The sequence below is a fragment of the Muntiacus reevesi genome, chromosome 20 (assembly GCF_963930625.1).
Source record: "Muntiacus reevesi chromosome 20, mMunRee1.1, whole genome shotgun sequence".
Taxonomy (NCBI): domain Eukaryota; kingdom Metazoa; phylum Chordata; class Mammalia; order Artiodactyla; family Cervidae; genus Muntiacus; species Muntiacus reevesi.
The window spans coordinates 18659928-18682143 of NC_089268.1; the positions used below are offsets into that span (position 1 = coordinate 18659928).

Below are 22216 nucleotides of genomic sequence, written 5' to 3' on the forward strand. Positions count from 1 at the left end.
ATTCTGCAGCTCTGCACACAAGGAAACAGAAAAACAAGAATTCTTAGGAAAAAAGATCAGCAACTTTGCATTATTTTTGAGGCATGTGGGAAAATAAGACATCAAAGCCTCTATTGAGCCAAGTTACAGCGTCAAGAGGAAACTGGGACAGATATTAGAAAATCTAAGGACCAAGCTCTCTGTTGCCCAAGAGCACCCTCAGCAAGAACATGAGTATTTTGGGGAGCTCAGTTCCCAAAGCAGCACTGAGCAAGTCAACATGAAAGTATATACAAAGCTGCACAACAGAAAGATGCCAAAACCAGACCTCTGCTGCCTACTCACCACCCATCCAGGAAGCACTGGGGCAGAGACTATAACCTGACAAAAGTAGCCCTAACAACTGAGGAAAGTAGGTTGGGACGGGGAGACAGACAATAGGGCAGAGGAAGTTCATTGTTCTAGCTTTCCAATGAAATTCAAATGTGTGTGGTTGCAAAACAAAAATCCAGAAAGAAACATGAGATTAATGCATTTATTCCAAGTAATTAACACAATAAAAATAAAGTTAAACTTGTCCAAGTCAACTCATAAATCTTTAATCTTTTGAACAAATGTACAACCCAAAACATCACACTAAGGAGAAAAAAATGGGAAAGGGAGAGGTAGAGGAAGGAATACATATGAGTGTGGAACAGAGAATGAATACAATCCCAAAACAAGTTTCAGATCTTCTACCTCTTCAGAACAGAAAATGGCTGCTAAATAATTTTGCACAAAGTGTCAGTGGATCACAGTACAATGAACAAAGGCCATTTCAAAAACAAAAGGGACCCAAAAAGCTTATCTCCTCCTGGCACTGAGCCATGAATAAGCCTTACCGATTTGTTGTCTTCCAAAAGTGAGCCTGGTAGATTTTCTTCCATGTTTACTGAGGTCATTTCCAAATAGGTTTGTGGATTAGCAGGACCAGCTCAAGCAAGGGCAACAGAATGAAGGAAGTGTGGGAACTGACATGCCACAAGGAAGTAAACAGTAAACAAAAGGGCTACTCACGCTCCATTTCAAACAATGTTAAGGCAGGCCCATCCAAATGGAAAGCCTAAGAGATGAACAATCCTTCCTTCATCAGTAGTTTTCCATTTCAGCAGGCTTTCTTGTCTTTCTCCCAGAGATCCATCAGCTGCCCAAGAAATTGGGTGGGAATACAACACAGCAATTGGAGAAGTCAGCTCTGTCTCCCTCCTCCCCCAGAAATGGCAGAGTCAAAGCCAAAATACAATCAAAGCACACTAGGTGGTGAGCCAGATAGACATTTGATTTTAATGACAAAGTTGGAGAAAATAAATTGGCAAAAAATAATAATAATAATTAACAGAAAATACTTTTTTACAGATATGTATAGAAATTATGATTGATTTGTCTGGTTTCTTAAGGAAAAAAGGAACGGAGGTAAATTTTTTAGCTTCCATGAACATTTACTCTAAGATGCTGATTGCATCTCTTAGTGTAGGTTCCAGATGAGATCCAACTAGTCCTGTGTCACCTGGGCACCTGATTTCTAGAAGCCAATAGGATTCATCCACAAGTAGCTCTGAACATGCTATCTCAGCTGTGAACACTGGATTCCGTGTGGTCCTGGAGGGCATCAACTGCAGCTTCTTGTGCAGCTATTTCCTGAGGGATCGTACTGCCTCCGGCTACCTGTTCCCTTGTATGGGACCCTGAAGCCACAGATTTTACTACATTCAAAGGGTTGTCACTATACTCATCTACTTGAGGAACTGCTACTTCCGTGATGGATGCATTCGGTATTTCTAGCTGTAGTGGTCCCATCTCCAGGGAACTACACTCAGGAGGGTCACCTGGCTCAGAGAGAGGAGAACATATCTTCTCTTTTTGAACTCCAGATGTCCGTGTGACAAAATCAACAAGGTCTGGAAGGCAAGGAGATGGCCCAAGGCCTAAAGGATTAATTGTTTCTGATTCCAATCTGAGTGAATCTTGTTTCTCTAATTGAGATGTTTCTTCTATTTCCTCAGGCATCGTTCCTCCTGCTAACAGGTCCAGGGCCTGGTGTGTTCCTTCAAGGCTCCCCAAGCCAAGGCCAACGTTTTCTATAGGAAGTCCAGTTTTCAAAATGTTAGAAGCGATCCTCCCAGTTCTGGGATTAGATGAGTTTTGTTCACCCTCTGCTCCGAAGTTCAGCACTAGGGTTTTGGGAGAATCTAAGGGAAACTCAGAAAAGGATGGTACTGGTTCAACGTCGGTGAGATTGGAGGGATTACTTCCTAGAGGCAACACAGAATTTTCTTCACATACTTTCTGAGACAGGGCAACTGGGGATCTATGTGCTGGGTCTACCCGAGTATTGCAGAAATCAACACCTATATCCCCCAGGCTTCCCAGGGCAGCAAGCTCTTCTACTTTTAAGTCTGTAACTTCAAAGTTTTCTAAGGCCTTGTTCTCTATTGTCACTGTAAGTTCTGGATGGACATCTCGAAGCTCCAGGGCTTCTGCTTGTGGTTTCTCTGGGCTCTCCCAGGTCTCTGGCTTCTTGTTCTCATCCCAAACAGTCAGTTTATAGGTCATTTTACCCTGCAAGTCTTTTGATCTTTCTCTCTTCAGTCTGAGGCTTCTGTACCTAGAAGTTCTGGAAGCTGATTCTGGTGCTGAATTTTCTAGCCACTCCTCACTACCAGTTGAAACTCCTTGCTTCTGTTCATGGTCTTTCAAACACATATCTGATCTGGCTGGGGACTGAAGAAGCAATTCTGGGGCAGAAATTTTCACATCTTGTGGGTTTTGGAGTAAAGACCTAGCTTCTGGCGGAAATGAGTCTATTTTTGCCTTTGTGGAAGAGACAGCTTGTGTCTTCAATTCAGGTACTACTTTACCTTGAGTTTTACTTTCTGTTATCAATTTCCTGGACTGTTTAGCCTTTTTTTCAGTCCCATGTGAGTTGGGCTGTTCTACTTCTTCCTCCCACATGCATCTGTTCCCACTGTTCAAATTAGAGTCCTCTATGCTATTGGGCCCAACATTAATATCTGTTCCCTCTCTCACTGTCCTTTCAGAGAGTTTCACTTCTTCTTTTAGTGCAGTGCTTGTGTCTACTTCACTTTCCCCACAATCCTTAGACTGGTGGAGCTCCTGGCTTTGCTGCTTACTAGATTCCACAAGGTGGGTTTCTACCAACTTCTGAGATTGCATGGTATGACACTGTATATCTGACAGCTCAGAGGCTGGCTCCACACCTGGTGGCCCAGGGTCTCCCATGTCAAGTTCAATTTTCCTCACTGGAGCTATATCCTTATTAGGATCACTCTGGAAGGAACCAGAGGCCCACTTGACCAAAGTCTCTGTCTTTGGAGTAATAGTTTCATAAGGCCTGTTTTGGCATAATCTTGTCAGAGGCTGCAGAAAGCCATAGCTGCTGTCTCTGTTTTTTGAGTCTACATTTTCTACAACTGACAATCTTCCTAGGGACACCAAAGGTTTTGAAACAGGCTTTTCAGAGTTGCTGACCAAAGGAGCAGAGACCAAATTTCTACCTGAAGGCAACTCCTCTTGGGATGCACTGCTGTTCAAAGTAGAAGTGGAAGAGGTGTCTGAATTTTCAGCTCTGTTTTCCCCGTTGGCCAATGGACCACCACTCAACTTAGTGTCAGGGGCTCCTTTTCCACCACTACTGTAGAATATGTCATACAGATCCTTAGCATTGGCTGTGGCTAAGCATGAATTCCGCTTTTCCAATTTTTTGGCTTGTTCACTGAACACACTTGAGAGGGGAGGTGGAGGACGCACCAACACAGAGAATAGGGTCTGGTCCCGGTCACTCTCACTCACCCCAGGAGCCGTCTCATCAGAAGGAATGGCAGTAGGCTGTGCTGAGGCCATGATGGCTACCGGTAATGCTGGGTTCAAAATGTTAGGACCCAGGAAGCCAGGGATGACAGTGTGAGATACAACTGGGTTTGATTTTACTGAAGCCAAAATAGCATTTGCTTGGGCAGGAGATGGGGCAGCTGGAGGAGGTATAACTGGAGGTGGTGGAGGTGGCGGTGGGGGTGGTGGTGGTGGAGGTGGTAGCATTTGTTCAGGTATATGTGGTGGCTCATTCTTTTCAGTCAGCACCATTTTTTCCTCTGGAGACCCTTTCAAAATCACCTCTTCCCCTCCAAATGCTTTAGAGATGATGTCGGGAGGCAAGAGGAGATCAGCTGAAGACTCTTTAACCACTGGCAGAGGCTTAGCAGTGGTTCCAGAAGACTTGATGGATAGAAAGGTGTTAAGTGGAGCTGGCTTGCTTACTGTGGCTGAACCTGATTTGCGGAGGACTGTGGATGGAATGGGCAGGTTGGGTCGGATCTTAGTCTGGGTTGAAGTTGTCACTACAGGCATCCAAGGACTAGTATGTGCAACAACAGTTTTTCCAGAGAGTTTGATTTTGATAGGCTTTGCCTTCCCAGGATCAGCTTTGCCATCCTCTTTGTCCTTGCCACTTTCCACAATCTCTTCTTTGGGAATACTTGGGATCACTAAACTTTTTTCCTCCTCTTTTTCTGGCTTCTTCCAGCTGAATTTCCCAAAAGAGGAAGATATTGGTGGTTCTTTCTTTATTTCTTCTTTTAATTGGAGTTTGATGCTAGGCCTCTTTCTATTTTCAGGCTTTTCAGGGGAGTTTCCACCCTCAGAAAGCTGGTCCTCTAATTCCTCAGACACCCTGTCGTCCTCCTTTACTTCCTTCATAATCTTTGCCTGTTTTTCTTTCTTCTCTTCCTTCGGTCTCTCACTGAACTTGCGCTTCAGCTCACTCTGCCGCCGCCGTTCTGTCTCTAGAACCACGGCCAAGCCAGCCTGGCGGTCCAAATTCCGTCGCTCCTCATATAATGGGTTTTCAACCACATATTTCTAGGGAAGAGAAAAGATAAAGGCTCAGTAACTGGGCAAAATGCTTTAAGAGAGAAAATCTGGCCCTACCACTATTAGAACTCATTTAGTGAAAATTTTGAGTCACCTTCCTCAAGGATAAATGGTCCTCTCAGGTTAACATTTCTTACTAGGACTGAGAACTTCTTTATGGGTATACAGAATTTGAAGTGTTAAGGACTTTTTCTACCTCTGAGCTTGACAACATCAAAAGGATTACTGCAGAAAGTGGGAAAACTCCATAGGCTACTACAAAGACCAACCTTGTATTTCTCATTGTGTTGATAACCCTTCACATGTTGCTCTCCAGAAATTGGATCCCCCAAAAATTCCTCACAGAGCTGGCAGTAATATCCAGTGATGGGAATCAGAAACTCAGAGCCTGTAAGAAGTGGAACAAAGTCAAGAAAGTAAGTCATTTCTAACCCAAGATGACAGCAACCAAAGGAAATCCCACTTCCCTTTTGCAGTAAAATGATTAACAGTATAGAGGACTTTACTCACTTTCAAGTCAGAAGGAGCATTTAGAATCCCAGTGGTGTGTTTTTCCAACTTAAAGCCTAAACTCAGGACCTCCATCCCTTCTACATTTTGGGAACACTAACTGGTTAATCCCTTAACTGGTTAATTTAGGAGTTTTCTGTGCCAGACTCATTTTTGTTGCTGATTCTCCTCAAATTCTAACTAGCACTAAGCATCTTAGGAGATTTAAAAATTATACTCCCAAAAAGCCCAGTACTATTTGTATGAGAATCTCTCATTTTGGTATTAATTACTTAGGAATTTATGTTCTACAGATATAAAGGATGTAGAAGCACTGACTACTTACAAAGGTAAGAAACTGAGAAGTTTAAAGACAAAGAAACTATTTCTCAACTTAGCCCATAATGATAACTATTCAAAAATATTTTATAGTTCTTAGCTGAAAAGGCAGTTATTTTGCACCTCTTACTGTTCTTTTTCACCTGGATTTCAAATAAGGTTTTGGTGCATAAGTCAGTGGTGAAGAAAGTCATATTTTAGCCCATGTGGTGCCGAAGCGAGCACAAAGTTTTATTTTAGAGTGGTATGTGTGTGTTTAACATCTGTTAGATTGTTGGCCATATGGATAGAGATTGTTCCTGTCTTATGGCTCTCTTTATTTCTTTAGGACCTAGTTGTGCACATGGACTGCAATCTTGCAGCTTTGCTAGAAGTAATGGTTATGTCTCACTCTATGATGCTTCCTTGCATCTTAGTTCAGGGATACCTCTTCCCTGACTGAATGTAAGGAACCACAAAAATGGCAAGGAGGAAACATACCTTTTGCAGGAACAGTTATCTTGTCAGTGCGCTTTACAGCATCTTGCTTGGCTTCATTCTGGGTCTTTGAAGCCCAAGGTCTGTTGTAGGGATCCAGTGTCTATTTGCAAGAGGCAGAGGCGCTCACACACAGCACTAAAATCTCAATGACCCACTTTTCTTTTTCTCCCCAACAACCAGGGGGGACCAGAAGCCCCCAGCTGCCCACCCCCACCCACTCTGCCAACTGTTTAAACGGAAATCACCTGTGGAAAAGGTAAACATATGTTAGAGCAAGTACTAGCAATGGATAAAATGAAACAAATAATCAGGTACTCAAGGAATCAAAAGAGGCAGCAGCCTCACTTACACTTGCCATGGTGTTTAGTTACAGGCAGGTCCCCTGGACTGAGCCCTGGGGATGGTGTCTCCTTTGTTGGTACCTCTTGGCTCTTCAGATTGGGGCTCCTGCCCATATGAGAATGTTTCATTTTCCAGCTTTGTAATACAGATGGGGGTATAGGAGTTTGAGGGGAAGGAGGGCAAGAATGGAAATAACAGAGGGCAAGATACCTACCTGTGTGTGCTTCTTATTATGCATATGGGTGAAGAAGTCAAACATGGTCCCACAGATGGTGTTGCAGTCTTTGCACCAGTGATTGCCAGCATCATAATACTCATAGGCAGCAACGGGTTGATCAGACTGCTTAGCTGGCTGAGAGCTCTCAGCAGGCTTGGGGCTCTTAGTTCGGAAATTCTCATTGTTTATCTTTGATTCCTAGAGGAGGAAAAACCTGTACTAAGAAGGAATTCAAGACAATCTAGATCTGTCTTCCCTCAGAAAAAGCAAGTAGCTACCACAATAGCAGAAATAGTACAATATGATCATATTTCCAGTGCCTAAAGCTGCACAAACTGGGACAAACCACACAAGGAATCTGTCTGCAAGACTCAAAGAGAATTAATTTGATTCCAGTGTCATGTCATCATGAAGAACAAACCATTATGACAATATATTTACTTATATATCTGAAAATATCTAGAAGAATACTCAGGATTATGGAAACATTGGCTGCCTCTGGGGAGAGAGGTAGAGAACAAGAGTGGACAGGAATCTTCTATAGTATCACCTTTGGTAGACGTTAAATGTGTTACCTGTACAACTAAACACATGATAACAACTAGGAAGGGAAGAGGAAATGGAAAAGGTAATTGACAGATTAGGCAAGTGAAAAAAAAAACAAACCAGATGACAGTGAACTCTCTTATCACAGACACATCCAGTAAAGAAAACTAGAGAACCTAGGCTGGCATAGATAAAGGGGAAAGTCATCCACTTAGGATGACTTACAGGAATCTGGGTAAAATGTTTCTAACTGCCTAAAATGTCACCATTAGAATTTAACATCTTTCAGTTAAATATGAATCCTCTTTTAAAACATATCAACTCTCCAACATTAACTGATCAATAATAAATAATATGAATTCATTTTTCAGCAAGCTGAGAACAAGGTATTCAGGAAATGAGAATTCTGGATAATGCTGGGGAGTGAGGCACATAAAAAAGATAATTCTGGAACACAGAGAAGGTAAGTATGAAGGAGGTTCCACAGTAGACACGATCAGGGAATGGAGCACCTGGATTATTGGCTGGTGGGGAAAGGAAGACTAAATGGAGAAAGGGAAACAACTGAGAGTTCAAAGATAATCTTTCCCTTTTACAGTCCTATTCAAGGGTCACTAAACAGATCATACCCAGCAGGTAAGGGATGGACACATGCATACACTGCTTGTGAATACTAACTGACACCACCTTTCCAGAAGATAATTGAGGAATACATATTACATACCTCAAAATTCTTTATACCTTTGACCAAGCAATTCTATTCCATGATATTTATCCTTAGGAAATTAGGTCAAACTACAGGTGATTTAACTGGTTAAATTTGTTATCCATACAACAATAAAAATAAGGTTGCTAAAATGATATTACAGAAGTCTATTTACTGACATGGAAAGATAGTCATGAAATACCAGAAGAGTAAGTAACAAATGCTTTCAAACTGTGGTGTCGGAGAAGATGCTTCAGAGTCTCTTGGACTGCAAGCAGATCAAACCAGTCAATTCTCAAGGATATCAACCCTGAATATTCATTGGAAGGACTGATGCTGAAGTTCCAATATTCTGGTCATGTGATGCAAAGAGTTGACTCACTGGAACAGACCCCGTTGCTGGGAAAGATTGAAGGCAAAAGGAGAAGGGGGCGGCAGAGGATGAGATGGTTAGATAGCATCACCAACTCAACGGACATGAATGTGAGCAACTATCGCCCACTAACTCTGGGAGATAGCAGAAGAAAAAGGAGCCTGGCATGGTGTAGTCCATGGGGCTGCAAAGAGTCTTAGCAACTGAACAATAACAAAATATCAAAATACATTTGAATAGGACTTCCCTGGTAGTACAGTGGATAAGAATCTGCCTGCCAATGCAGGGGACACCAGTTCAATCTCTGGTCTGGGAAGATTCCACATGCTGTGGAGCAACTAAACCCATGCACCATAACTACTGAAGCCCGAGCACTCCAGGGTCCGTGAGCCACAACTGCTGAGCCCATGTGCCCTGGAGACCATGCTCCACGAGCGAAGCCATCACCATGAGAAGCCCATGCATGACAACGAAGACTAGCCCCCACCTGCCACAACTAACAAAGAAGGCAATGGCACCCCACTCCAGTACTCTTGCCTGGAAACTCCCATGGACGGAGGAGCCTGGTAGGCTGCAGTTCATGGGGTCGCTATGAGTTGGACACAACTGAGGGACTTCATTTTCACTTTTCACTTTCATGCATTGGAGAAGGAAACGGCAACCCACTCCAGTGCTCTTGCCTGGAGAATCCCAGGGATGGAGGAGCCTGGTAGGCTGCCGTCTATGGGGTCACACAGAGTCGGACACGACTGAAGCGACTTAGCAGCACCAGCAGCAGCCACAACTACAGAAAATCTGTGCACAACAACAAAGAGCCAGTGCAACCAATTTTTTTTAAAACACACAAATCTATTAAAAGATGTATCTGAATAATCAAAACAGATATATGACTAGGAACAGAATGTCAAATGTCACTTTATTCAAAAGACTTTCCCTAACTACTCCATATTCCTTGGCCTGTTTTCTTTTTTAGGCACTTGTCATTACCTAACCTGCATATCTCCCATTACAAGACAATAAGGACCTTGTCTACATAGCTTTCAGTGGCTAAGTTGTAATCTCTTTTGTGACTCCATGGACTGTAGTCCACCAAGCTCTTCCATCCATGGGATTTCCCAGGCAAGAATACGGGAGTGGCCATTTCCTTCTCCAGGGGATCTTTCCAACCCAGGGATCGAACCCACATCTCTTGCATTGCAGGCAGATTCTTTACCACTGAGCCACAAGGATCACAACCCTGTTATGCAAAGGGGGTTGTGTAACTCAGTGAAGCTATGAGCTATGCCAGGCAGGGCCAGGCAAGAGGAAGGGCTATAATGAAGACTTCTGACAAAACGTGGTCCACTGGAGAAGGAAACAGCAACCCAACTCCAGTATTCTTGCTTGGAGAATCCCATCGACAGCATGAAAGGGCAAAAAGATCTGACACCAGAAGATGAGGTTCCCCAGGGAGGAAGGTGTCCAATATGCTCCACTGGGGAAAAGCGAAAAGCAATCACTAATAGCTCCAGTAAGAATGAAGCACCTGGGCCAAAACAGGAATGACGCTTAGCTGTGGATGTGCCTGGTGGTGAAGTAAAGTCCAATGCCATAAAGAACAATGTTGCATAGGAACCTGGATTCACTGGAAGGACTGTTGCTGAAGCTGAAGCTCCAATACCTTGGCCACCTGATGGGAAGAGCAAACTCACTGGAAAAGATGCTGATGCTGGGAAAGACTGAAGGCGAAAGATGTGAGATGGTTAGTTAGCACCACTGACTCACTGGATGTGAATCTGAGGAAACCCTGGGAGATAGTGGAAGTCAGAGGAGCCTGGCATGCTATAGTCTATGGGGTTGCAGAGAGAGAGACTTAGCAACTGAACCACCACTACCACCACCAACTACATGGTTCCCTTTTTTTTTTTTTTTTCATGGTTCCCTTTTATACTTCCCATATCTAAACACTGTCTGGCACTTTTTGGGAGACCAAGAAATATTTATTAAATGAATGAAGAGAAAAAGGTAATTTGGAATAATACACACCAACTTATTAGTAACAACTGTGTCTAAGTGAATGGAACTGTGGAAATGTGCATGTGTTTACTTTTATGAAATAAGCGATTTAAGAGAAAGAAAACCAAACTAATCACGCATTTTAAAAAGAGGCAAAGAAAGAAGAAAGACCAAAGACAGGTAGGAAACAGAGCTTGCAGAGAGAACATTCCTTATTGCTGAAATGAAAATCGAATTGCAACATATTCTTGTTAACTTCAGAGAACATTCTCTCACTCAAGTCAAGATGGTAGTTTATCATGGGGTTGATGCCTAAACGGAACCCCAGAGAATGTGTAAGTCAACTACAAGCTCTTCCCCCATCAAAGGCCCTGAACTCTATGATCCTGGTATAAGAAAATAGTCCTACCTGGCTGAGAAAGAGAATTCTCCCAAGAAGACATAAAAAAATTAGAACTTGGCTGACAGAGAACACAGAGTATCTTCTTCTCTAACCCCAATATTAACTGACCATCTACTATGTACTAGACATACTGGATGCCATGGGAAAACACAAAAATAGGTGAGTTATACTCTGTTATTCTCAAGAAGCTCTCATTTAGTGCAAGAGACAGGCATGAAATCAGGCATGAGTTTAATTATGCTTTCAGTAAGACAGAATGAAATATATTTTATAAAGGAACAAAGTAATATATTATGGGAATGCTAAAAAACATCTGGCTCAATCACAGTGGAATTCAGGAATTCTTCACCAAGGAGGGGAGTATTCAAGTTGGGCCTTAGTGGAGGAGTAGGGTTGGGAGAAAGATTATTCCAGGCTAAGAGGATTATTAATGCAATATTAGAGAGGCACATACTATATTGCACATGTGGAAAAGTGCAAGCATTCTGAGGTGGCAGGAATATAAGGTGCAGTGTCAGATTTCCTGAGCACTATCTATTTGCTATGTGGCAGGCACTGAGCTGTGTATTGGGCACTATATTGGAGAATGAGACAGATATGGTCCCTGATTCCTTGAACCTTAAAATCTAACTGGGGAACACATGTAATAATATAATTACAAGGCCATAAATGCTAAGAAGGAAAATGTAGGTATGAGAGTGTATATCAGGCAAATTTAACAACCTGGAAAATCAAGAAAGGGAGTCAGGGAAATAATTTAAATTGTGATCTGAGGATGAATCTGAGTTAGAACACAGGATAAGAAGAGTAGTAATTAGAAGGAGGAGAAGACACAAAGACATTTAAGAGGATGAAACATTTATGGAATGAAAATGCCAGTAATGAAATTACAGAGAGCAAAGGAAAAATAAGACTTGAAATGAGGCTGAAGAGGTAGGCAAAATAGTATTATAATCACTGGCTGAATGTGGAGAAAGAATTAAGACAGTAGCAGTACAAGCAAGAATTGAAGGTGGCTTGAATTTGGATGGCAATAGAGATGATGAGATGAATGAAACTGAGATTTATCTTGGATGGAGAATTGGCAGACTCTGTAATTGCATGGAGCAGTTAGGAAGGGGGAGCACTAAGAATGCTTTTCAGGTTGTTGGCATAAAAACTGTTGGACTGTAATGTAATGTCATTCTCTGAGACGGGTAACAAACAGGAGGAAGAAACGTTAGAGGGAGGCTGAGAACAATCTTAGTTTAACTTAGGATACATTGATTTTAAGGTATTTGAGACAATCAAGTGGAAATAGTGAGTAGTCTGTTGAACACTCAGACTTGAACCTTAGAAGAATCACCTTAGCTAGAATATAAAACTGAAAATTGTCAATATGGTATTTTAGCATAGGACTGAATGAAATGACCTAGGGAAAAAGCAGAATTCTGGAGACCTGGGTTAGAACTGAGTCCTGAAGAACTAAAATATTCAAAGATCAGGAAATTAAGCAGAGCAGCTAACATATAAGAAGGAAAAGAAATGTGATGGGAGCCAAAGGAAAAAAACAGTTTTTAGGAGACAGTGGTTCCTTGTATCAAATACTGATTTGAGAACTGAAATTTGAGGCTCTTCAACATGGTGGTGAACTTGTTGCTAAACATGAAAAACCAAAAAGGCATTTCAAGGTGTGAGAAGACTAGAAGCTGGACTGGAGTGAGTTAAGGTGTAAATGCTAGATCCAGAACATGGAGGGCCCAGGATTCTACTTTGGAGGCAATGGGGAACTGCTAAAATTCTGAAGAACAGTACCACAATCTAAACTATGTTTTACAAAAATAACTAGCAAGAGTAAGAACAGATTGGAAAAGGAAGCTAAGAAAATGGTTAGTTAGAAGGCTGCTTTAGGAGTCCATGGAAATAAAAGACACAATAGAAATGGAAAAGTTGAGTTGTTACCTTGCTGCTAGAAGAGGAGTTTGAGGATGACGACACTTTTTCTGGGCTCTTGGATTTTTCTGCTTTCCCAGTCTTCTCTGTAGGCTCTCTACTGTCACTTGAAGACTTCTGAGATTTATCGAAAATGTTAATTCCCAAGATCTGAGCCACTTTGTCCAGTTCAGACTGCTTTTTTTCTGCCTCTTCTGCCTCCTGTCGAAGCTCTGCAATGTCCTTCATAATGTTATCCTGAAGCCGACTCACCTCTACTAGGAGTGGATCTTTGTGACCATCCTTCTCCCTTCGTTTCTTACGCAGCATTTCCCCTGAGTAGTCAAATGTCAACAGAAAGAAACACAGGAGAGTTAACAAGTCATTCTTCAGTCATAAATACTAATCCTTAAGACTTTATGCTCACAAAATCTCTCTCCATGAAACATCCTAAAAGAAAGTGAGATTTGCCTTCCACATGGGCCGGTTTAGGTGACGCTACTATGGAGGTAAAGGTTGAGTGATTACGTTATCTCTTAGGTAGGGGTTATTAGCTAAAGATCTATGGACAGGTTTCAAAGAGAGGCTCCATGTATCCCTACCTAAAAGGGCATATACAAGTTTATGTGCATGTGTCCTCCAAAAAAGTTAATATATGCTGTAACTGTAATACATGAATTCTGTGGCTGTCCTCTCCAGAGAACCAAATAATTATTCACATATTTGACTTTATCTGATTTAAGGACCCTTCACCAACACATCCACTGAGTTTTAGATTTTGCCTTAAGTTTCACCTGATGCTCTCTCTTATTCCAAACTGCAGGTTCTCATGAATTAATCCTCACAAGATTAATAACTAAGCTTCTCATCCCTAAAATATCCAAAGCCAAACAAGAAATTACATCTTCTCCCACTCTCTGCTTTTCTGTTATCACCAAAGTGTAATATTTTATGTTCTTTCCTTAGTGTATATGTGAAGTCCTAAAAGCACTGGTGAAGAGGTATACTCAACAGAGGCATAATGGAACATCTTTTTGTTGTGGGTGTACACAATATCTTTTTGTGTACACCCACAAATCAAAAAATGATAGGAACACATCAAAAGGACACAAGACATGTATAAACCTATATGACTGATTTGTGTTGATGTATGGCAGAAACCAATACAACATTTTAAAGCAATTATCCTCCAATTATAAAAATAACTTTAAAAAAAAGGACACAGGAGCCAACTTAAAGGGGCTCTCATTGGCCAAATTTGGGGCAATTTGAGCATAAAGATAAATAATAATAGTAAAATATTATATAAATGGATAAATGGGGGAGGAGGGGTGGGTAGAAAACTAGTAGTAGTAGAAAGCTAATTAAGGTAAATAGAATGATGAAGTCAGAAAATTACTATTTAACAATCAATAACTAATTTGGACAAGAAATCATCAATGAATACTAAACTAGTGGGCCAAAGTCTGAGGAGCAACTGAGTATTTACACAGTCTCAAAGTATCCCTCCTATAAGATACTTATTAATTGAAAAGGGTAATATAGTAACTTTACAGTGGAGAAACTTGGCAAACACCATCTTAACCAAATGATCAAAGTTGACATCACTAGTATGGGACAAATCAACACCTGACATGATTAGCATCATTTCTGTGATGTTCCTGTGCTAAAAATGCACAACATGAATTTAATCATAAGGAAACAGCAGACAAATCAAAATTAGAGGACATTCTACAAAACATGTGATCTCTTCTCAAGATTTGGGAACTGTTACAGATTAAAGGAGACTAAAAGAACATGACAACTGAATGCAATGCATAATAATCTTTAATTTTCTTTTGCTTCAGGACATCATTGGAACAACTGATGAAATATGAGTAAGATCGGTAGACTAGTATATTACTGTTAATTTTCTAATTTTGGTAAGTGTACTATGGTTATACAAGTGAATTCTTGTAGCCAGAAGACACACACTTGGGACCTTCCTGGCGGTCCAGGAGTTAGAACTCCCCACTTCCACTGCAAGGGACACAGTTGGGGAACTAAGACCCCAATCCCTGGTTGGGGAACTAAGACCCCACATACTGCATAGTGCAGTCAAAAAATTTTAAAGTATTTTAAAAAAAGAAGAAGATACACATTTAAGTGTTTAGGGGTAAAGGAGTATCATATCTACAACTTACTCTTAAATAGTTCAGGAAAAATTACACCCACACACACAATTGAGAGAGAAAAACGAATATAGCAAATATAGTAAAATGCTAATAATCATGGAAAATACCTGAGAATTTTTTACACTACTAATGCAACTTTTCTGTAAGTCTAATTATATCAAAATTTTTTTTAAAGTGAACCTTCAATGTCAATGAATCTGTTTGAGAGTCCCCAAAGCTCCTCATTTGGCTCTCTTACTAAAGTTACAACAAAAGGGCAGCCATGCAAAGTAGTGTCTGATACCTTGCTGTTTATGAAGCCGCTCCAACTCAGTTCTAAGATAGTACATCTTCTTCTGGCGAGCTTCACGGTCACTTTTCAGCTTTTCCCTCTCTTCAATAACCTGCAAAATAAAAAATGGTAACAGACCCTTTAGCCTACAACATCCCCCCTTCTCTACTGTTCTTTTCCAGAAATCCTCATACTACATAATACCTGAACGCAAGAATACAAACACCTGCACACAGAGGCTCCGACTTTATAATGAAGATGATATTTCATTCCAATCCAGGTCCCAGAATAGAATTATCCTTTCCAGAACTCTACTGATTGGAAACTACTATTTTTGTAGAAGCACTACACTATTAGATAGTAGTTCTGAGTCCAAAAGGAACCATTAAGAAGGGAACAAATATGTATTGTGGATGAAGCACTGTGTTAGTTGCATTATATGTATCATCTTATTTAATCATGATATCATCTGTTTCACAGTAAGAAAACTGAGGTTGCAAAAGACTAAGCAACATACCAAAGATCATATAGTAAGATGATTTAAAATCCAAGTATATATGCCCTAAAGTCTTTGATCTTTCAACTATACTACTATCACCTAATGAGAAAAACAAATATGGCTTGTCCATAAAGGAACTCAAGTGAAAAACCTGTGTACGGTCAGCCCTGACTTTAGTACTAGGTTCTTAAAGGTAAAGGAAAGGAAAAGCACTAGTCTTCAGAGTGTCTCTGCAGTCTTGGGTTTTGTCATATGGAAGTTCTTCTCCTCTTTCCCAAAAAAACAAAAAAAAAACAAAAAACCCCACAAAACACTTAAGTTCACGGCACCCGAGTACAATGGAAAATTAAGAGGTGTTTCTGGTCTTCTCAAGGATTAGCTAAATTTCTTTTAAACTGGAAAAAAAATCAGATTAGCCTTCCAATTTCACCTTTTCTATTTTTCTCCTCAGGTCTTAATTATTTTACTAGCAAACCAAATTTACACATATTATAATTTTATGGTCCTTATGTCACTGTGTTTAACAAAGTGAGTTGTTAGCTATCAAGTACCTTTAAAATCAACAGTATGCATTAATTTTTCTATTCAAAATTATATTCTGTATTCCTCATCTCTACATAATTTTTACCTACTGCTTTAAAACATCTAAAATTATTATATCTTTACCCCAGCCACTGCTTGCTTTCTATAGTCAAGGAACCCAATGAACCTTGACAGTATAAAAACTACTTTTAAAAAGTGTCATAAAATATATTATTATTCCTGGACTCTAAGTTAACCAGAACAAACAAAGCTTATTTCTTGGTTTAGTTACCAAGCAACAACTAGTGAATAGTTTTAAACCCCATAATCACTACAGGAAAAAGATCCAAAACTCACTGGGATAAAACACAGATTTCTTGATTTCTATGGAAATCAGGAAAGGAACTCAATTTTGGTTCCTCACTCTCTGATGAGTCATACTAAAGACTTCAAGGCTCCCAGCTCCTACCCATAGTGTCCTAAGGCTGGTAATTCCAGATAGAGAAATAAACTTAGGAAAAAAGAAGTCTATTAATCGCAGTGGGACCTAGGGCCAGACTTTAGGTCAAATGAAAAAACAATCAAAGAAAAAATTATGGTAATAACAGCAGTCTCTAAAGATTGCCTTGGACCTTGAAAATTTTTAGCTTCCTCTAAAAGACAAATACAAATTTATGTTAAAATAGAAGATGTAGGCACAGGAAACCCAAAGCTAACACTTACCTTCTGTTTCTGGGAAGCACGGTTCTTCTCATCAGAAATCTTCTCCGGATTATATCTTATAAGTGATGGGATAGACACATGGACAGGCACTTGGGCAGTAGGAATTGAGCCCAGCACTGACTCCTCATGCTTGGGCTCATCAGGAGTCACAGTGGGGATCACACGGAGGTTGGGACGGCTACGGGTAGCTTGTTTGCTAACTGGCACTGTCCTGTGTGAGTCTGGTAGAGGGTGATTTGAAGGTTGGGAGGCAGGGTACATGGGCCACCTTGAGGCTGCATATGCCATGTAGTGCCTATAGGCATCAAAGGAAGCAGGGGGAATGGCAGGTCCCTGGTAGTTTGGAGGTATGCGAGCTGCAGCAAACTGAGAGGTCCTTGGCACATGAAACTGAGATAAAGAAGCAGGGTGTGGAAGTCTAACTGGGGCAGATGGGGCTGATGGCAACATGCACCTGACTGCAACAGATGACTGAAACCCACTGCCAACCACCTCAGGTCCTGCAACATGACCCACTGGATGGTCAGACTTTAGGAACGGGGGGCTGTTTTTTGTGAGCAAGTAAGGATCCACAGGGGAAACTTGGTGTGGACGAGACACTTCTGGGGAGTGGGTATTGCTATGGTGCACTTCCCCGCTCTCCAGTCTGTGAGGATCTGCAGAGCGCCGATCAGCTGAGAAACGGCGGTCAACTGAGGAACAGCGGTCTGCAGAAAAGTGCCGGTCAGCAGAGGAACGGCGGTCAGCAGAGGAACGGCGGTCAGCAGAGGTACCTGATGGCTTTTTCCCATGAAGTCGTTCCTGTGTGCGTGCAGCCAGTTTACTAATCTCAGCTACCCCAATATCCAGCCCTATGGTCTTGAGCAAGTCATGAATCTTGGCATATTCTGGATTGGTCTCTTCTATTGATTCTAGCTTTACAGCTGGAGCTGAAGAGGGTAGGGAGCTTGCCTTCTGCCTCATAACTTCACTTTCAGAGCTCCCAACGGGCTTTGGTGGAGATTCCACTTTTAAATCCTCTTCTTCATCCCCATAGAGAAATTTCTCTTCATCCTCAATGTCAGGGAAGCTAAGTCGCCTTTTTTCCTGCGTACCGGTAGAATCTGCTAACATACTCAGAATGCAGGAGAAACCGCTGCCATCCTGGCTAGCTCTCTCGTGAGGAAGCAAGAAGTCTGTGTGTCGCTCTGGCCCCTCAGCCTTCATATCCAACTTTTCCCTGTGGCACAGGAAACTCCCAAACTTCTCTCTGAGGGGACTGCTGTCTTTGGGTACCCCAGGCAGGGGGCCCCACTGGTAGAGGCTGCCCGGAGACTCCTTCAGTGTCGTCTCTACCACGGCTGCCTTGTTGTTCTCAACCTCTGAGGCGAAAGCGGCAATAGCACCACTCAGTGGAAGAGATGAGTGTCCAGAGTAAAGAGGGTGATCCTGGCTGGAGCTGGTACTGCCCGGAAAACTCTCAAGCTGCAAAGATAAACATAACTAAATTAGCCTCTACAAAGGATCTCAGAAAACTAGCAACTGAGATTAAATAAATACTTTGTTGCTCTTGAATTAACAGGGCAAAGATACATGTGGATGAAAGGGAGGTCCTTAGCCAGGTTCAAGATATGGTTTCCCATTTCTCCAGATGGTTCTGCTGTAGCAAAGGGAAACAGAAAAGAAGGCAGATTGAATTTTAACTTTTGCCCATTTGTTGTAGTCTTTAACAAGGAATTTGAATTCAAAAGGACTTTAGTGATGCCCTAGCTTACCTGCTTTCTCTATGAATCTTCAAAAGAAAAAAACATACAAGCAGAGCTACTTTGACTGAAGTACGGTCAGGAAACTCTGATCCCTAACTGATCAGCCTTCTCTTACTTCCCTAAGTGGCCTCAGGCACTTCAGAAACATTTAGCTCCTAAGAGAACAAGTAAAAATAAGTGCTCATGCCTGACCATCTCCGTAGGTAAGGAAAAAAATATCAAGGTCCAGAATGGTTAGGTGACTTGTCTAAAAAATCGCACCACAAGCTGGTGATAAAGATGGATCCAGAATTAGAATTATCTGATTTCTGGTCTAGTGTCCTACCACTCATACATTTTTTTCTTCTCTTTGAAGAGAGATGAGGAAAATTCAATCAGCTCCTCCCTTTGCTTTTCAAGCTTCATTTCCAAGAAACCCATATTCAAAGATCCTACAGGACTATCCAACTTAGAGGAAAAAAAAACTTTATATAATAGATACTCTCTAAAATGTCTGTCTAGAAAGCCTGTGTGCTTAGTCACTCATTCTTGTCTGACTCTTTGAAACCCTATGGACTGCAGCCCACCAGGCTCCTCTGTCCATGGGATTCTCCAGGCAAGAATACTGGAGTGGGGTTTGCATTCCCTTCTCCAGGGGATCTTCATGACCCAGGGATTAAACTCGGGTCTCCTGCATTGCAGACAGATTCTTCCCTGGTCTGAGCCACCATGGAAGCCTCTTAGGAAGCCTAATACACAATAGAAGCCATCTATTATTGCATTGTGAGGCCTACAATTTCCTTTGAGAGTCCTGAAAGGTACAGCTCATAAGCATAACAATGTTGCACCAACATATATTCCAAAGATACCTTAGGGACACAGCCCCCAGGAAAGTAACTAGGCTTTAAAATATTGAGAGAGACAAGCAAGACACCCTAGAAGAAACACAGCATAGACCTGCAAGGAAGGCTCCATGTCCACCTCAATCCGCTTTTTCAGAATTGACTTCTTGGGCATCACAGATACTTCCTCAGGCCGATGTACAGAATATCCTGGCTCCGATGCTGTTAGGACACCTGACAATCCAGGGATGGGACAACTAGTGCCACCACTATCAACTCCCACCAGTTCCTGACTCAAGCTCCTACTTCGTTCCTCCTCTTCCTCTCGTTTTCGCCTGGCGAGGTCCAGCTCTCGAAACTCAGGGTCTAAAAACCTAGGGCTTGGGCTCCGTCTACGCTGTCGATAGTTGCGAGTCCCTGATGTAAAACTCGGGTGATCACTTCCCATGTTGTGCATCTTCTCTGTGTCATCATACCGGGGCCGTTTGGCCTCCCGGCTACTTTCCTCAGGTCGTATAGAGTAGGAGCCTTTGAGTTTGTCTCTATTCCGTTCCGTTCCCCGCAACAGCTCATCATGACAACTGATATGAGGACTATAATCAGATCGATGCAGGAAAGTTTCTCTTGCTCGGTAGTCCTCATCAAGTTGTCCCAAGTAGGGACTGAGAGGTGTCTCCTCCCGGGAAATATATCGTTCAAGACCTCGAGAGCACTGGGAGCTTCGAGTGAAGACAGAATCATCAGTCAGGTCATCCCTGAGGAAAGAGACAAGGATCACTGAATATAATGGACTTGGAAAGGGCAAGACCAGACAAGGCTAAGAGACTGACATCTGGCAAGGGGGTTGTAGAATGCTTAGAACAAAAGACAGTAACCATGAAGTCAGAACAAATCTACGTATATACATGCAACATTTCTTCTCCCTTTTCCCAGAGCATAAGCAGCTGCAGCCTCTAACCAATGGAAGAGATTGCTAATCTATCTGGACACAATTCTTTCTCTGATTAGACTTTGGGGATGCAGAGTCTCATGCAAAGGTCTTGGAGATGTGAAAATACCACTACCAGAATACAAAGAGTCCTGGGCCACACAACTTCACACTAGCTCTTTGCTACTAAACCTGTGGTCTGAATACGCAACATCAGTATTTCCCAGGAACTTTTTCTAAAAACGCAGATTTTCAGGTACCACCGTGTATGCCGGGTGCAGCCAAAAAAAATTTTTTAAGGTGTAAAACAAAAACTGTAAAAACAAAATTTGAGTTAGAGCAGGCCAACTTTACCTGTTCATATTGTCAAATTCTACAGAATATTTCATTTGGAAAAACAGAGTTTCACTATGGGAAAAAAATTTTTTTTAACCACTGATCCATCCAATTGGCATGATTTTTCTTGTAAGTTTTAGAAGGTTCTGCAATTGCTTCGTTTCACTGGATCATATATTAAAAACCATAAAACTCCCTCACAGTCTGTTTTGTTATACTCTTTCCTGCCTTGCCTGAATATCCATAAGCATTTTGTTAATCTTGGGCCCAGAAAAAAAGTATGTGATGGTTATCTCACTATATATTTCTATTACAGTGAGATAGATTTATTATAGAAATTAAAAGGTCTTAAGACTTTTAAACCATGAAGGTAAAAAAACAGGATGGAACATTTGTTCTTTCAGCTCAGATCTCTATACCACACACAGTATCCTAATCTTCTGGGACATTACGGTCACAGAGCTTCTGTTTTTGCTGTTTAGTTGTTAAGTCCTGTCCGATTCTTTGAGATTCCATGAACTGCAGCCCTGTCAGACTCCTCTGTCCATGGAATTCTCCAGCAAGAATACTGGAATGGATTGCTTTATCCTTCCCCTAGGGGGATCCGCCTGACCCAGGGATCGAATCTGCATCTACTGCATTGGCAGGTGGATTCTTTACCACTGGGCCACTGGGTAAGCCCCAGAAAGCTTCTACTGCCCCCTAAAAGTTTCTGATTTAAATCACAGAAACAAAGATCCCCTAGTACTTTAAGCTTTTCTGGTGGCTCAATGGTAAAGAATCCACCTGCAATGCAGGAGACTTGGGTTGGATCCCTAGGTTGGGAAGATCCCCTGTAGAAGGAAATAGCAATCCTCTCTAGTATTCCTGTCTGGAAAATCCCATGGCAGAGGAGAATGACAGGCTGCAGGCCATGGGGTCACAAAGAGTTGGACACAACTGGGCAACTAAACAAGAACAAAGCACTTTAAGCATACAACTTAGAAAAATTTACACGTCACTCACATTTCAGAGTGAATTACTATCCACAGGATGGTAATCATTCCTGTATTCTACAGTTTCTAGTAGCTATTTCTGCTTTTTTGTAAGTTTTGAGAAATGACTTTTTTTTTTTAATAATAGTTGTTTTCCTATTTCTGGGACTCAAGTTAGTGGAACATCAAAGAGCTGCTTTTTCTCATTCACTAGCACAGCTCTTGTTCAGTTTTAGACTGGGGTTACAGCTATAAGCAACTTTATGAAAGACTATAAAGGATAAATTTTATCACCTCTTCTATAAGAATGTCATCTATGGGAATCGAGGTTCCTGTTACTCACCTCCTCCCCAAGAATTTGGGGAATTTTGTGGTCTCAATGTACTATGAAATAATAGGAAAGAGTGACAATTGACCAAAGATGATCTCTGAAATCAAACATAAATACAGCAAAATATTTTACTTTGCAGGTCTGCCAGCCATGAACACATCTTTTTTCAGGGAGGAATGTCCATAA

At 41.5% G+C, this 22216-nt stretch overlaps 1 protein-coding gene across 7 annotated transcripts in view; it reads right to left on the reverse strand.

Annotated features, from left to right (window-relative positions):
• Positions 1-564: 564 nt before the first annotated feature.
• ZNF318 (zinc finger protein 318) overlaps positions 565-22216 on the reverse strand; it is a 28381-nt gene continuing 6729 nt past the window's right edge. Inside the window, exons 3-10 of one of the 7 annotated variants that reach the window (XM_065912481.1) lie at positions 19601-20216; positions 16896-18359; positions 15164-15263; positions 12737-13041; positions 6770-6970; positions 6214-6313; positions 5175-5293; positions 565-4893 (exon numbers count right to left, since the gene is read on the reverse strand). In XM_065912481.1, the coding sequence (XP_065768553.1) occupies positions 1588-4893; positions 5175-5293; positions 6214-6313; positions 6770-6970; positions 12737-13041; positions 15164-15263; positions 16896-18359; positions 19601-20216 (6211 nt within the window). In that variant the 3' untranslated portion in view covers positions 565-1587. Of the gene's footprint in view, positions 4894-5174; positions 5294-6213; positions 6691-6769; positions 6971-12736; positions 13042-15163; positions 15264-16895; positions 18360-19576; positions 20217-22216 lie in introns of those variants that run through there. The other 6 variants (XM_065912480.1, XR_010660021.1, XR_010660020.1 and 3 more) reach the window with 6 other exon arrangements.